The sequence below is a fragment of the Thermobia domestica genome, chromosome 10 (assembly GCF_964235325.1).
Source record: "Thermobia domestica chromosome 10, izTheDome1.hap1.1, whole genome shotgun sequence".
Classification (NCBI taxonomy): Eukaryota; Metazoa; Arthropoda; class Insecta; order Zygentoma; family Lepismatidae; genus Thermobia; species Thermobia domestica.
Genome location: NC_137463.1, coordinates 208,430,496 through 208,447,500, shown reverse-complemented (window position 1 = coordinate 208,447,500; position 17,005 = coordinate 208,430,496). Strand labels below are relative to the sequence as shown.

The 17,005-nt window shown below is 37.4% G+C and overlaps 1 protein-coding gene across 1 annotated transcript in view; it reads left to right on the top strand.

Annotated features, from left to right (window-relative positions):
- LOC145662158 (trypsin-1-like) overlaps positions 1–17,005 on the top strand; it is a 131,278-nt gene that overhangs the window by 93,295 nt on the left and 20,978 nt on the right. Inside the window, exon 5 of the mRNA XM_081727492.1 lies at positions 3,816–3,944. Within this exon, the coding sequence (XP_081583618.1) occupies positions 3,816–3,944 (129 nt within the window). The remainder of the gene's footprint in view (positions 1–3,815; positions 3,945–17,005) is intronic.

Here is a 17,005-nt window from a genome sequence, read left to right as displayed (position 1 = left end):
CGAATCTGATATAATGCAAGCTGCAGAATGTTATTATTCAAGAGTCAGCATAATGTTGTAAATAGAATGTTAATAAAATGTCTTCGTTGAGAGTCTGGCAATGCAGGAAGGTAATGCAGACAATGCGTCAATCCGTGCATTAGCCAAATTCTGTACATTGTAAAAAGAGAAACTGTAAGCTTTCACACATTTCACAAAATCACGGATATGAGGAAATTGCTTAGAATCGAGAAATCAGAGTGTGTCGAGAGTTGCAGTTTTTGAGTCTTGACACATGGAAGGAATTTGTTTTTCCACGTGAAAAGGGGTCGCACGTGCCGTCCAGCAGACGACAGGAGTTGGACCAGGTTGAACAAAACTGGAGGACAAGAGAGCTTAAGGATCAGTTCTGAGGATCAGATCTAAGGATCAGTTCCAAGGAGATCAATCTGGAGGATCATCAGTCCCGGAGAGAGTCTTGAAACAGTTTTTAGAATCGGCTACAAGTAATTGTTAGTAGTCATCATAATTAAGTCTTTGAGAGTTTAGTCAAAGATCGCCGGACAGCCAAATGACAGTCAACGGACAGTCATCATAGACTACGTTATTCGATCCACGTAGAACGTCGAGTCGACATAAGCATTTGGGAGAATTCCATAACTCAATGCTCGTCCACACCAACCAGTAATTGGGAGCGTCAACTTGGAGGATTTACATCCAACATCGAGGTCATCATTGGAGCATCATCAGAACCATCAGGTATGTGTTACTCCTACTCAGGGCTCAAAGGCTCAATACTCGATCATAGCAATACTCGTCTGGCAAATATTCCAATTATCCGTCATTAACGCATCACGAACGCTTGCAGTCATAAAATCTTATTTTTGGGAAATATAGTTGTTATTAATCAAATGAAGTTAATGTTTTCTTATTTGGAGTAATCCCCATTTGGTAAACCTCTCGCATATGAATATTAAATCATTCCCACTCATTCTAGATGGTGAGTGGAAGGCGCTCAGTTTCACTCTAAAAGCATCCCCAAATCAGGCACAGAGTGACAGGGTTGTCAATATATATATATATATATATATATATATATATATATATAATCATTTCCTGAACGCAGAGTGCGATTTTTCCAGGGGATAAAGCAGTAAAAAACACCCCGTTTGAACCAACTTGATATGCTTGATATAATCGTGCCAAACCTGTTGACAAAACGATTAAACTTAACACACTTGGCTTAGGTTTTTTATCCTAACCTACAGCAGCAGCAGATCCACAAACCTCAAATGTCTTCTAAAGGTGTAACTCCCATACTCACGTCACTTCTCCAGTGTCTCTAAACTGAAATAGGATTCCCAAACCTACTTCCGCTCTTTAAAGTTCAAATGTCCGTCCACCATATTGAAGTTACTCAAGATAATCCTGTTACTCTCTTGCAGAGGATTGCCAATTAATTCATGGGATATTATTCTAGTTGTGACCCTAAATTATACTATTTAGCAGAAAAATATGTTAGGCTTAATAATTTCAAATAGTATTAATAATAATAAATAACGGATGAAATTTATTTATTAAATTAATTTATTCACTCTAGCCCAGCAAAATATTTCGCTTTTTCAACAGTGAAAAATTTGATTGAAGTCTAAGTACGTATACGACGGAAACCTCTACGCTACAGAACAGACAATGCAGAATGCTTTATACAAATTTTGTTTTCCAATACGTAACTAGCCCTCGAATTCAAGATCGCCTTCCAATTCCACTCCGATTTGTATTTTTCAACATAAGATTTCCATTTACAATTTAAATCTCTATTTTTTCGCACTTCTATGAGTACCATCACACATCTTCTATTTATGTGGTCCTGTTCTTGTTTAATTTTATGGTTAAATGTCAATGCACATATTATGGAATTACAATAGAAGAAGGGACATTGCAAAACTGAAAGAAAACTTGATATTCAAACATCTAGCACAATAGCGCGCAAGGACTCTCTTCTCAACGGTCAGTATTACATAAACATAAGGTTAGAAATTAACTTTACTATCTCAATTATTAAATAGTAATACAATTAAAAGAAAGAGTATGTGTGTGAGAGAGAGAAGGGGAATTTAAAACGGAAAGGAAGAATGACTTCATTCCAGTTGAAATGACATTTAGAAACATTACCCATACCAAAAAAATAAAAGTGGTCAATTGGGATGGGAGATACTTCAACTAATAACCGGATGTGACCTCAAGGTTGTAAACAAGTGGTTTTTGATTTCTCCGCGAACGACAAATTCAAAAATAAAATAATAATACAATTCTTTACAAAAACGATAGTTTTGAGGTGTGATCAAGACCCAGAAATTGATCGAAGATCCCGAAATTTTCCAGAAGCCTTTGAACGCTTGTAGGGTATGGATATTTGAAGGGTGTGAGGCAAGATCATGATAATCCACAATTTTACTAGTTTAAGAAAGTAGAGTTTTTCTGCTGCACAATTCACTTTCAAAGTCGGAATGCTGATTTTTCACATATCACCATAGATGAAGGATTAAACTGACAAGGCTAAGCGAAGCGGTATGCGTTGCTCTCTATCGGGTGCTGCAAAACTCAGCAATTGCAAAATTGTGGGTTACCATGTTCTTGAATCACACCCTTCATTTCTGACTGGAATAAACACGTTTGGGTTTGATCTTTTTTTATTGCATTGCCTCCTTCAGATTCATTTCTGAACTTTAGTCTAAGAAACTTTGACGTCAATTTTCTTCTATCAATCAATTACTTATGTTGCAACACACAGAAGCAAAATATATGCAAGATTTTACGATTATGCTAAAACTAAGATGCTAAGTGCTAATGTGTCTTGAAACATGCTAGATCTACCACCATTATGTTAGGATTGGCAACGCTACTTACCACTAGCTAGACCGACGATTCTGCTGCCTCCTGTTAAAGAAACATAGCAAAATTTTCTATGACAATTCAAAGTACATTTTTTGAAGCACCCATATATTCCAAAGCATCTCACAAAATTGTTGAAATATTTTTACAATTCTTCATTATAAGTATTTAAAATCTGAGCAGTCGGTAATATCTGTCAAAACAATTTTATAATTTCATCTCTCTTTCTTTTTTCTTTTTATCTTGTTAATGCATAGTTTACGAATTTCAAAGTAAATTGAAGAATTTTGCTTTGTTCACTGATAACTTCATATCAAACACGACAAAGATCTTTATATGATATCTGCTGTAGAATTTTGACTTCTATTACTCCAAAACCTATTTTCATTAATTTGACAAAGAAGAGCTTACCTAATATGTCGTTTTAAGGTCTGTACATGACAAACATTTTGATTGAACCGTAGCTTGGTTTCTGATCTCTATCCAAAATTACAGACCTGTAGGTTAAGATATGAAATCTACTTCTCTTGCCATGTTTACAGCGAATACATAAAGATGCACTTATAGAAATATATTTGTATTAAAATTAAATAATAGGCCTACTTTACTACTTTTGGTATTTAAAATCTTGAGTTTCCTCCTCCTACTCAGTGTGATGACGTCCCTGGTCCGATCTTGTTAGCTCAGAATATCAACCTCTGAAAACTGCAATTTCAGCACTTTGATTAAAATCAATTGTTTCTTACGTAAAAATGGTGTGCCCAGACCTGTGGAACAACCTTATACAAAAGTATAAGCCAATACTTCAGTTTGAAGTTTCCATGACTATGTTCATCCCCTCACACAAATCCAATCTAAGACAGTGCATACATCGTTCTTAATCCAACGAAATAATATTAATAGATTTAATATTATGTAACTAATGTGTCATTAATTTTCAGGGAGACGTATCTGCATCTTTGAAAGAGGTTGAGTTGTACATCGTAGATCAACAAGTCTGCATAGAACGCCACAGTAGACAGTTACCAAGTTCTTTGTGCGCCTTTGCACCACTGAGAGACACTTGCATTGTAAGTAACGCTAATACTCTTAAAAATAATATTGCAATGTGACACATTCTTCTAGAATAAAAACTGACTAGGATTTAAAAAAATAAAAAAATAAATGATATATTTTGAATAGTATAAAACCTTGGCTGAAAAAAGTGATTGTGTGAATGAAACTACAACTTTACTAGGTAGGAGTCAGAGATGTATGGTCCGGTTAATCTAGTGTTGTAAAGGGTAAAATAAAACATAAATTTAAAATAAAGCGTGAGTTTTACAGTTTTTAAAAATCAAGACTAGGAGAAAAACTGAAAATTAGGAAGGAAAGAAGAGAAATTTTAGAGTCGACCTTTTTCTTCGATCAAAAGATCCAATCTATTTCAGGTAAAACGTTTCTTAATCTGGAGAACTATATGTAGTGTATCCAAACCCTAACTATCACTTAACTCAGTATGATGTACTTATTCAAAAAAAAAAAAAAAAAAAAAAAAAAAGAAAAAAAAGAAAAAAAGAAAGAAAAAAGAAAAAGAAAACTGGATTTAGGGGACATTCAAAAATTTTGTAATCCCTGATCCTAAAACTCCAATATATTCCAATCAAAAATTCTCTTTTATGCCTTACATCTGAAGACCTACATAAACCCAAACTATCATTTAACTCAGTATATGATGTTCTTATTCCGTAGAAAATACGAAAACTCGATTTCGGGGCTGTTCAAAAATTTTGTAGCCCCTGATCCCAAAACTAATTATTGACCAAGATCGTAATCTTTTGATGCATTTTACTTGATCATTCCTAAAATTCTCGTTTAAGCGTTCTTTGATACCCAGTCGTTCCAAAACTAAATTTGAGTAATAAATTTAACGCAATATCTTGTTTGTGTTGCACACAGTTGCGTGTCTACATACACTTAGCGCTAACAGGGTGGAATTCACTCTCAGCTCCAATCCTCTTCGAACATACACAAAAGCAAACGTACTTAAAAAAAAAATGTTCTTGGAAGTAAAGATGCAAACTGAATGCTTTATTGTTTAAAGTTTTGATCCTAATTATTTCCTTTGACGTGAAAGTAGGCTATTTAGTTTAAACTGAAGTTCATTGTTTTCGGTAATCGACTACTAGAAAAAGACACTTAACCTACAAGTTAGAACGCTTTCGCAAAATTGAATGGATTTTATAATATGATATATCTTATGGATAAACGATCTATATGATCTGAGCGCGATTGAAAGTTATAACAGGAAACATTTGCAAACGACATTACTACATCTATGTTCGTTCAGTGTACACATCACTAGAATTTTTAACTTTAGACATGTTGTTTGTTAAAAAAAGAATTATAGTCACCCACTTTCCTTAACAGTCTTTTACTCCTATCATTTTTCCAAAGGAAAATGCTATAACAATTCTATATATAGCTCTGAAATATAGTATTTTAAAGAGAAGTGTGGCTAGTGTTTATACAACAAGATTTTTCAGGATATACTTTGCATTTATTCGAAATTCATAAATACCCCTTTAAAATGCCCCTTCGCGAAAACAATAAACAATAAAACAACGCGAAAACAATAAAAACGCGCAGAATATGTCGGCTCGAGCGTATTTGCTGCGTTTCAGAACAAGACTGCCTGACAGGCTGGTAGGCCGTCCAAAAATGTAAGGGGCGGTCGAAGTTAGGGGGAAAAACAATAATAAAATGCCACTTTCTACTTGATGGGTGTAGGTGCAAACCGATTCCTCTGCTTCTGCTTGATACATCTGTAAAAACTAGGGGGAGGCCAGAACCTAGACTATGATAGGTATATCATAAGTTTACTATAAACTATCAAAAATATATAAATAGTGGCTTCAATTATTTTTGTCATTCAAAAAACTGGGGGGCCTAGGCCCCCCGGCCCCGGACTAGATCCGCCACTGCTCTGTGGGTGCGATAAAAATAATAAGTTGAAGCTTTTAATTAATACATTTTAAGTGTAAAAAATAGCTTGTTTGACAGAGTAATAACTTACAATAACAACATTAAGTGTATTCAATACCGCCGCAATTTTGAATATATTGCCCATTAGTTTATATGGGGACCTATTTTACTTTCTGTGCTGAAACGAGACGGTATATTAAGATAATGACTGTACTGATTTCTTCTGTGTATTAGCTCTATCGTCGTGAAAAAAAAAACCAGCACAAAATTAAATGGATCTCTCCTTACGACTACTGCTTTGACGGAATTGTTAACGACAGATGTGTCAAGTGTAACTCGATTGCCTTTGTCAGGTATGCTCACTGTGAGCAGAGCATTTGTGCAAGTCATGCACTCTTTTCTGAACTACATATTGATTGTACTAATTGAGGACTTTTCTGGAAGAAAGACCCAAGTTCAATTGTGAATCAATTCCTCTTTGGTCATTTTCCCTTAAATTAGCAACTTGTTTATGCGATAACAAATGCTGGTTCATGATAAAGCAAAAATGGTTATACCGTTGGATTTATGGTAAAATTTGCTATTAATAAGGTGTAAATGTTGTGCGTTTTGTTTAAAACTTTTGTCTGATTCAAAATGGCGGATTTGAACATGGCCGCCATCAAGGCAACTCTTACCATAGACCTAATATTTATCCACCTGCTTTCTATTTAATTATTATCATTAAAACAAAATTTACAATGTGGGGTAAAGGACTAATACATATGCTGCAACAATATTTAATTTCCCTGTAACTTTTTACCAATTGTGCGTAACTCAAAATTAACGTGACCATTGTTCTTCTGATTAAATTTGCGCCTTAAATCATGTATCACATGACCCTATTCCTATTTTAAAAACTTAACCTTAATTCAAAATGGCGGATTTCAGGATGGCCGCCGTCAGGTATACCCTTACTATATGACTTCCCCCTAGTCCTAATATATACCCATATATTTGTTATTCACCTTTTGTCGTTACAAGAGGTCTTACAGAGCTTTTACCTCCAACTGTATGAAGACTATTCTGCACTTCCATGTTATGTTCTGGTAGCTGTATCTCCTAAATCCCTGGAGCTTCGCACCTACAACTTCACTGAAATACTAACCACATTTAGTACTACTTTTTCATATGTGTCTCAGTCAGCAACTCGATTCACCCAAACGTAAGGTTTACTTGTCAGATAAGTATTATGTCTTGTCAGAGGGGTCTATTGTCAATAGTGCTCTCAACGGGTCGGGTCGGGTCGGGTTGAAGACCGACCCGACCCGACCCGTGACCCGAATTCACTGACCCGACCCTATGACCCGACCCGACCCGACTGATCCGAACCGTGATCCGATCTGATTGACCTGACCCGATAACCCGACCCGAGCTGACCCGGTTGACCCGACCCGACAACCAGACCCGAATAACCCGACCCGAGATGACTCGATTGACCCGACCCGACAACCCGACCCAAGCTGACCCGATTGTTCCGACCCGAATAACCCGACCCGAGCTGACCCGACTGACCCGACCCGACAACCCGACACGAGTAGCCTGACCCGACAACCCGACCCGAACTGACCCGACTGACCCGACCCGACAACCCGACCCGAGTTGACCAGACCCGACCCGACCCGAACTGACCCAATCCGAGTCGGGTCGGGTCGGGTCAACCCGACCCGTTTGAGAGCACTATGGTCACGACACTGGGTGAACGCCAAAATGCACTCACATTGGGAAACTAGTTTTAAAAGCATAATTTTAGAAAGTAAAGCATAAAGCATAATTTAAAATATATAGCACAATTCTTGGAAAATTCTCTTTAACTGAAAGTTTAACATACTGTGTTAATATTTTTTAAAGCCAATATTTACAATGCAAAATCATTGAGAACATAAGAATGCAACAATGAAGAGCTTATTTTCATTTCTGTAAACTTTCCGGTGCAATCCTTTGATGTGGAGAAAAGAAAGTAAAAGAAGAAATTTTTCCGCCAACAGTGAATAGTATGCAAGAACTCCATACTATATTGTTACAGTGACGACGCCAGCTTTAAGTTCTTAGGAGGGCAAAGGAGGGGTAGATACATTTTCGGGGGGCGGCTATTTGCCATACCAAAAATGACATATTTATTACGTTTGACTTATTTTACATTACATTGTGTATTTCGTTGCTGTTTTTATGTTAGATCTATATGATTATAAATTAAACTTATTTCAAATAAAATTTGTAACTAACAAATAAGTAACGTCTGCACATGAAATATTTTTCAATGAAACTTTTGAAGCCTAAACATAAATGCTACAAGTAACACATTCGTCTATATGCTACGTATCTCTCTCTCTCTCTCTCTCTCTCTCTCTCTCTCTCTCTCTATATATATATATATATATATATATATATGTAGAGAGAGAGAGAGAGCCAGAGAGAGAATTTACGAGGAGCTGCTGAAAATGTCGTAGTCCAATCCAGAAGGAGTGTAGGTACTAGGTAGAAAAATCAAACCGTACTTTAGAAAAATATATCTCCGTATGTACAAATATAAATTTTCATATTAATAATGAAATTCTTATTGTTTCTCAGGCCTCTGAAATGATTGTGTGTGCCCAAACAGATAATTTCACGAACATCCAGATCCTTACTGTTATAACATTTTTGTTCCACCAAGGAAAGTCACCGAAGTAAATTAATTAGGAAATCAGTGAAACACCACGGGACTCTCCTCCGTTATATATAGTGTTGAAGAAGTAATTGGCTTAGTATAAACGTAGCAATTTCTCAACAAATTATGCTTTACATCCAGGATGATTAAAAGCAATGACTCTTCCTGGAATCATGGATGCAATTTGTGACATTATTCTTGAAAATTGCAGCATTTCAGCCAATGGTGGATATAGCCCGGGGCCGGAGGGCCTAGGCCACCCAAGTTTTTGTGTGACAAAAATAATTTAAGCTATTTATATTTATTATAGTCTGAGGTCTGCACCCCGCTTTCTCAGTTTTTACCTTCTCAGCAAAACTTGTGTCAGGGATTCTGGACATTTCTTTGGAACTCGTCGGTAGCATAGTTCAGAATGGCTTGGGTATGCGCAAGTTCTCGGCATAATGGGTTCCCAAAATATATGTCAGGAGAATAAAAGGATAACGGCATTAAGAGAAGTATTCTTCCAATTTGACCGTAATGCTGATCAATTTCGCTGACGAATAGTAACCATAGATGAAATATGGTTGTACCACTATGATCCTGAATCGGAACAACAGTCAATGGAGTAGTAGCACTAATTTCTCCATCGCCCCAAAAAGTTCAAGACACAGAAGTAGGTTGAGAAACTGTTTGGAACATTCTTCTGGTATAAGTATGGAGTGGTAGACTACCTCCTCAATGGTCAGATATTTAATCCAGAATCTCTACATTACTTACAAAACTGAAAGAAAAATTCAAAGTTCAACGCTGCGGAAAAAGAAAAGAAAGGAATTCTGTTCCTTCAGGAGAATAAACCTGTCCATCAAGCCCCTGCGAACATAACTGACATTGCATAATCTAGGATTTCAATGTCTAGATCATCATTCTTATTCCGCAGATTTAGCTCCGTCTAACTATTACGTGTACTTATTTCCCAAACTTAAATAACACTTGAAAGATGCCATTTTAGTCTGATAGGGGTAGTGCTACGAACAGTGGTGCGAGGAAATCGAGATTTTTTTTTAACTTTTCTGCAAAAGCTGGAGCACTGTACAAGGTAGTATATTGACTCTCGGGGGAAGAGAAGAAGAAGTAAAACTTCACGAATCCACGTGCACTCCTTCTGGGTTGGGCTACGAATTTTTCAGCAGTTCCTAGTCAATAAGGTAGACGTCACGTCAGTACTTTGAAACAAAATAAGTAAAGGAGCACTAGTATAAACCAATTACTAACTAAAGATCAGCACTCTGACAATACATTTTATTGGGAATCAATTTCATTCCATAATTTTATTATTATCATTTGGAGGAAGGGAAAACACAACTCTTTTTATCTCCTTCAAAAAATTAAGCCCTAGTAGTTGCAAACTAAGCTGTTATAAGCACATCCTCTGAATATTGGAAGCCGAGAATAATGTTTCAGAAAAAAGAAGTTTTAAATAAAACAAAATATGAAACTGAAAACTTCAAACCTGGACAAATACAAACCAGTTACGTAACTGGTTTTACCTTTCTTTCGTTTCCAATCGAAGTTGATCCAATGAGAAGAAAACAAGTCGACCAAATCTACTATTGTTCGCTAGGCACAATTATTAAAAATCATAAGAAAGAAGTATAACTAAAATTTACCTCAAAAGGGGCTAAATTAGAAAACAGAAATATGCGTGCATACCCAGACGCTCAAAGAAGAAAGCTTGAGGATTAATCTGCCACATAGTATATTCATGGAAAGTAGACTACAATTTGTCAGTGAGATTGGTTATGATACTGATATATAATAATACATGAAGAATGTTTAAAGATTGTACGAGTCTGGGGGGCAGTCTAGGCGGCAGTCAGGGGGGCAGAAGTAGCTACTAGGGGGTCGCTCGCCCCCCTTGCCCCCCTCTGGCGTCATCACTGTATTGTTATGTTTACTTTTTGAACTTAAGCACTTTCTGTACTTCGGTGGCATCTTTTACTTTCCCTTTCTGTATATATGTACCTGTAAGGCGCACACAAATGATAGAAAAAATTTATTCGAGCAAAGCACATCTCTTTAAAATGAATTAAGTAGAAAGTTCATTAAATATGAGAGAAACTAGTTGCAAAAAATATCAATAAATAGATCAAGATATTTAGAATATTTGATGTATAATAAATATACATTATACACGATTAATGTAAAATAATCATTGAAATTAACAATAAAGCATAATTTAAAAAAAGCATAATTAAACAAGAAATAAAGCATAATGTGGGTTGCTCTAACAATTAAGTTGTATGAAGACGAGAAGAAAACGAAAGCTGACTCCTTAACGAATTTCGTTGATCATCTTTGTGTCTACAAAAACGCATTCCTAGAAACCTACAAGCTAGGTATCATCTCTGTGATTATATCAGTTTCTAGTGCTACATGTGAAAGGTCATTCTCTTCTTTGAAAAGATTAAAGACTTGTATACGCTAGTCAATGACTCATGATAGGTTGAAAAACTAAGTGTTACTTTATATTGAGAAGAAAATTGCTAAATCGTTAGATCTTTAACAAGTTGTGGATATGTTTGCTGCTGCCCACACGAATAGAAAGATCCTCTTCAAGTAGAGGCATGAACCTATAAGTTATTTTCTTTACCTGTAAAAGTGTATTTGTTTCCACTTAAGTCAACCAGCTACACATATTCTAAACGCCATGATTAAATAACTATTTACTTATATTAGAAATCAATTGCATTAATGAATCCTAGTTGTTTGAGGTACTAAATTCTTATATTTTCACTGTTTTACAAAGAGTAAAATCATGAACAATAAAGATGGAAACATTCACCTTGAATACACACACACACACACACACACACATATATATATATATATATATATATATATATATATATATATATATATATATATATATATATATATATATATATATATATATATTGGAGATGTCCCCCTCAAAATCCTCTTGGGCCCTTCATTGGCCCCCCTAAAAAAAACTCTAGCTACGCTACTGGACACCATGCACCAGAGATGAATTCTCTACCACTGAGCCACCGCGGCCGTGCTTGGGCTTGGTCGTCCATATCCAATCTCTCTTTTGGCGTTGCTTAAACAACTTCTAGTTTTGTTTTAAATCCAGATTCCATATTGGCGTAGATATTAATATTACAGTCGATTGGTAAAATCAATCTTCCACATTTAAAAATTAAAGTACACACAAGTAGAAAAATAAGCATTTATCATAAAAACACTAGCTGCAAGTGTTCAAAATAGATTTATGGTTTCTATAAAATCAATTGAAAATTGCTATTTTTAATTAGGCAGCTAGTGAAAAACAGCAGCTTTCGACTCCAGCCGAGTTTAAACTCAACCTAAACTCAGTTGACCAAAGTAAACTGACCCGACTGACCCGACCCGATAACCCGACTGACCCTACCCGACAACCCGACCCGAGTGACCCGACCCGATAACCCGACCCGAGCTGACCCGATTGACCCGACCCGACAACCCGACCCCAATAACCCGACCCGACAACCCGACCCGAGCTGACCCGACTGACCCGACCCGACAACCCGACCCGATTAGCCTGACCCGACAACCCGACCCGAGCTGACCCGATAACCCGACCCGAGTTGACCTGACCCGTTTGAGAGCACTAATTGTCAGTGTGGGGCGGGGCTTCCTTTTCTCTAACATTCTCATTCCACCAATTCTTCCATCATCATTCACTTACCTTAATCGTCTATTCCCTTAGCCTAAAGGGCATAATTGTGGGACGTTAAATTAAAGGATTCCATTTCATTGTTTCAATTCTAGTGGTTATTGCAATTGCATAGTTATGAAAGCGACAAAGAGCATGGACCTATATTTAAGTATTTAGTTCTAATTTAATTATTTTTTGCTATTATTGAACAAAAATATTGGAAATAAAGTGCCAGTGCCGTTTCCTTTTATTGAATTCTTCAAACATTTCGAATATATAAAGAAAGGATATTTTTTAGAACACATCATTTACAGGATACCTTAAGACCAGATACTTTGCACCAGATTTAAGGAATTTCAAAGAAAGTCGCATGCAACTTACTAACGTAAAAGATTTAGAACACTGTATATAAGCATATAATAACTAGATAAAAGAGAACAACATTCGTGCAAGTGCATTAGTAAACGTTAAGTGTGACCATAGTTATTGAAATATAAACTTCGGTGCAAAGTAACCCCGTAGTTGAAGATACTTTGCACAACATACAAAAAAGTATGTTCAACACACGAACATAACGTTTCTGTGCAATGTTTGCAATGTTTTCCCTTCTGTACTTATACATTTCACTTCCTACACAAAACTGCATGCAGTCTACAAATATTGATATTAGAATTATGGTACCGGTGTCAGTACTTAGTATGAATTATCGATATTTGTAAAGATAATTATGTGTTTTCTAATACTGGCACAGGAACCACATACTGATAGTTTAGCATATGTCTCACAAGAATGCCAACTCAGGAACAGAATAAAAATCCCCGTAAACTGACTTGCCTTGGTTGCTCTTTATGTCCAAGAATATCATTTCAAACGGAATCATTGGAAGATTTACGGGGTTTGAAGTCTTCAGGCTGAAACCCACCCAAATTGCATGATTTCTTTTTAAAAATCTAATGTTAGCCATTCCTATACCTGTAAGCTTCAAGTCCCCCTCCCCACCAAAGTCTAGTGATTTTTTTTAAAGCCTAATCTTTTCTGAGTGAAGCCCCTCTCTTCGTAATTTATTTTTCCAACAAGAAATTCATTTCAGCATCTACCTAAATAGGAAATTTACCTAAAATTAGAAAGCAGGAGGTGCCAGCAGTAGTAATTTCCTATCTAAAGGGATACTTGGAGCGGAGCAAAGTAACCCTGATTAGAGGCTAAAACTGTCTTTTCCCAGTTTTATTTTTTATGACTTTAAAACGTTTTACACTTCAATTTCAACTATTGCTTTAAAGTCCCATTATACACAGTAGTATTCTACGAAACTGATTTAACTTTGCCGGAAATTCTTGTAGGTGATATCTTTGAAATTTTGTCGGCCTTTACAGTGACTGCTTTCCATACCTCTACAACAACAAATCCTCCGGGTAATTAGGACTGATATTAACCGCCAACATTATAGCCAAAATAGAGTTAGATGTTCTATCTTACGGTGGCAGTTGAAACATTCTCTTTACAGTTCATGGTTTCACTGACAGAGGACTGTGCAACTCTTTTTACATTTTGTGCAAAGTTATCTCTGAAGTGCAAAGTAACCCTGTCTTACGGTACGCATCTTACATATATCGGGTGTCAAAAAATTCCACCGACAAACGTCGGGAGGTAAATCCTCTCATACGAAGAAACAAAAACGCTCAGTAAACATGGGTCCGAAAACGCGTTGTTTCGGATATAAGGCGCCGAAACCGTGGGAAATGAATCTTCAAATGCGTATATTTCAGAAACTATTCAACCTAGAGGGTGCGGTTTGAAAACTCACCAGCGAAGTCATACCTACTCTTGTTAAACATGCATGTTTCATAATCTTGCAATGCCTGCGGAAGGGATTCCCCAAAGGAGCATAGGGATTCCCGGATAATCTACCGAGTGAAGATGGCTCGAAAGGGTTATGAATGGACGACTTCCCCACCTGTTAACAGTACTTCCTTGTGCCAAGACGATAACCCAAACGGATACAAAGTGTGGTGCCCAATAATGAAGTTCGGAATATGAAGTACTGTGAATATGCAGTCGAAGGTTCGAAATGAGGCACGTGCGGTGTTGCTACAACATAACACACGAAGCAGAGTGATTGAAATTGTGAAAACACTTGATGCAAAGGAAAACCCCAAATAGCACGATAGCGAATACAGTCAGCACATTTCCAGATATGAGTAATGTTTAGCAATGACCAGAAATATCGTTATGTCTAGTGAACTGAGTGAATGTCACTAATGAACGAGACCCAATATTAAGTACATTACATGAATGATCTGATTAAATGTATAAGAGATTTGTGATTTGAAATCATATGCATTATCTTAATAAGTCTGCAACCGTCTACTTGATTTCAATTTCAACTATCAAAGGTACTTGTTCCTTTCAGTTGTTGCATCATTACGTGGATAAGCAAGGAAGCAACAGAAAGCAAGGTTGCACTTTGACGCGCCGTGTCGCGGGGTCAATCCCCACGAAGAGTCCAAGCTTTGGACTCAACAACCAAGAGATGGATCGGATCGCATTTGAAACTTTAGGTCCCGTCTCCATACAGCGCCGCTGCTGAAAAGGGACGTTGAGCATCTTAACAAATAAACAATCAAACAATAAACAATTGTTATAAACGTACAATTGAATGATACTGAAGTGCGCGAATGTGATATCTAAATGAATTGGTTTAGCTCGTTAAATTAAATGTAAGTCCTGCTACGGTTTCGTTTTCTCTTCGGGTACCCAAGCCTCTCGTGTTAACGGATTCCAAAATATGTACACAGAACAATAAACCACTCCATATTTTATACCTTGTCTTTATTCCTTCATTTAAAGTTACATCAAGATTGTCTTCGTGTCCATTTTGTTAGGTCTATAAGGCGGGGACGTTATTACAAAATAATAATCATAACGCCATACTCTTCTCATGTTTATTTTTGCTTACAATGCAACTGCTGGAGCCTCAAATCTATACGCCTATTCCAATTTAGCACACCAGAGTAGATTAAGTGTAGAGAGAACCGGGTACGATCCTTGTGTTCAGTAACCAATCTTGAAAGTAAAAACTGGAGGGGGAGGGGGTGTCAGTATTTTGCTATGTAAAATACGTAATTTGGACTGCGTTTTGGTATTTATGACATTAGTGATTTTCTAGTAACGCAGCAAAATTAGGGGACCAAGGCTGCCCCGATCCCAGCGTAGATTCGCCACTCTTTGTTCAACCATTCTGAGTGTCTTCCTTCAGTTTCACAAGTCGAATGCCAAGATGGTATCTCTATAAACGCTCTGGCCGCAAGATCACCTGCATTTGTGTCTGAACTTTAGTCGTCGGATGTAATTAACTCTCATAATGTAAACAGATTTAGGCTGCATTCAAATGCACACGCAGTCGAACTCTGGAGGGTATTGCCAATCTTTAAAAGCAAAAACAACATTGATTATCAGTTTACTGTGTGTAAGGAAATTGGTTTCTGGTTTTCTTTAAATCTTAAAACATGTAAGAGGTATTTCAGTTTCACACGATAATTTTAACTGAGTCCAGAATATTCAACAAAAAGACATTGTTCTCGAAATGACAGTACATAGCGTTTTTCTTACGTCCAAAACTGTTTATAGGAACAAAAATACGATAGAAGAGGTAAAATAAACATTGACTAACAGAGTCATGCTGTTAGTGGGATTCGACTCTAAGCCATATGACAGACGAGCACCTAAAGAAACTAGTCTACCGAAGACTGACGTGTATTCTGGAAGCGACTGTGCTTGTGTGCAGTGCTTACTGTCAGTGCTTTATAAAACACCGTAGTGGGAAATGGAGTTTACTTGGGCAGAATTAAGTGATATGCATCTGGCATATGGTGCAGCTTTGGGAAATGCAAGGGAGGCACAAAGACTGTATAGAGAACGTTTTCCAGAACGACAGTGCCCCCATCACACTACATTTACGTCAATTGATCGGCAGCTGCGAGAATCAGGTTCCTTATATACTCACCGGCCTGATGCAGGAAGACCACGAACAGTGAGAACACCAGCATTCGAAGAGAATGTGTTGGACCAATTTGAACAAAATCCCTTAACAAGCACGCGGGCCATTGGACATGTGTTGCATGTTCAGCACCAGCAAGTGTGGAACGTCCTACATGAAGAACATCTCTATCCATATCATCCTCAAAGAGTACAAGTTTTGCGTCCTACAGACTATCCCAAACGTGTGCGATTTGCCCGATGGTACCTGCGGCAGTGTGTGGAGAATCCGCAGTTCGCGTGGCATGTTTTGTTCACGGATGAGAGTAGTTTTACTCGTGACAGATGTTACAATGCTCATAATAGGCATGTGTGGGCAGCAAACAATCCGCAATGCAATGTTTCGCCGAGGTCATCAAGAACGATTCACAGTTAATGTGTGGGCCGGTATAGTGGATAATGTCTTGGTAGGACCTTACGTATTACCTCCAGGACTGAACATGCATACTTAGAGTGTGTTTCTTTCAGAGGTACTTCCGGAACTGCTAGAAAATGTCCCCCTTGCAGTCCGGCGACAAATGTGGTTCCAGCATGACGGAGCTCCACCCCATCGGCCGCGGCGTGTTCAAAATGTACTTTCTGATATGTTTGGGAATCGATAGATCGGGCATGGTGGTCCTGTAGCATGGCCTCCTAGATCACCGGATATGTCACCTATGGACTTTTACCTATGGGGACACATGAAGGAGTTGGTCTACCAGACACCAGTGGGGAATGAATTGGACCTTTGGGCCGCATTGTCG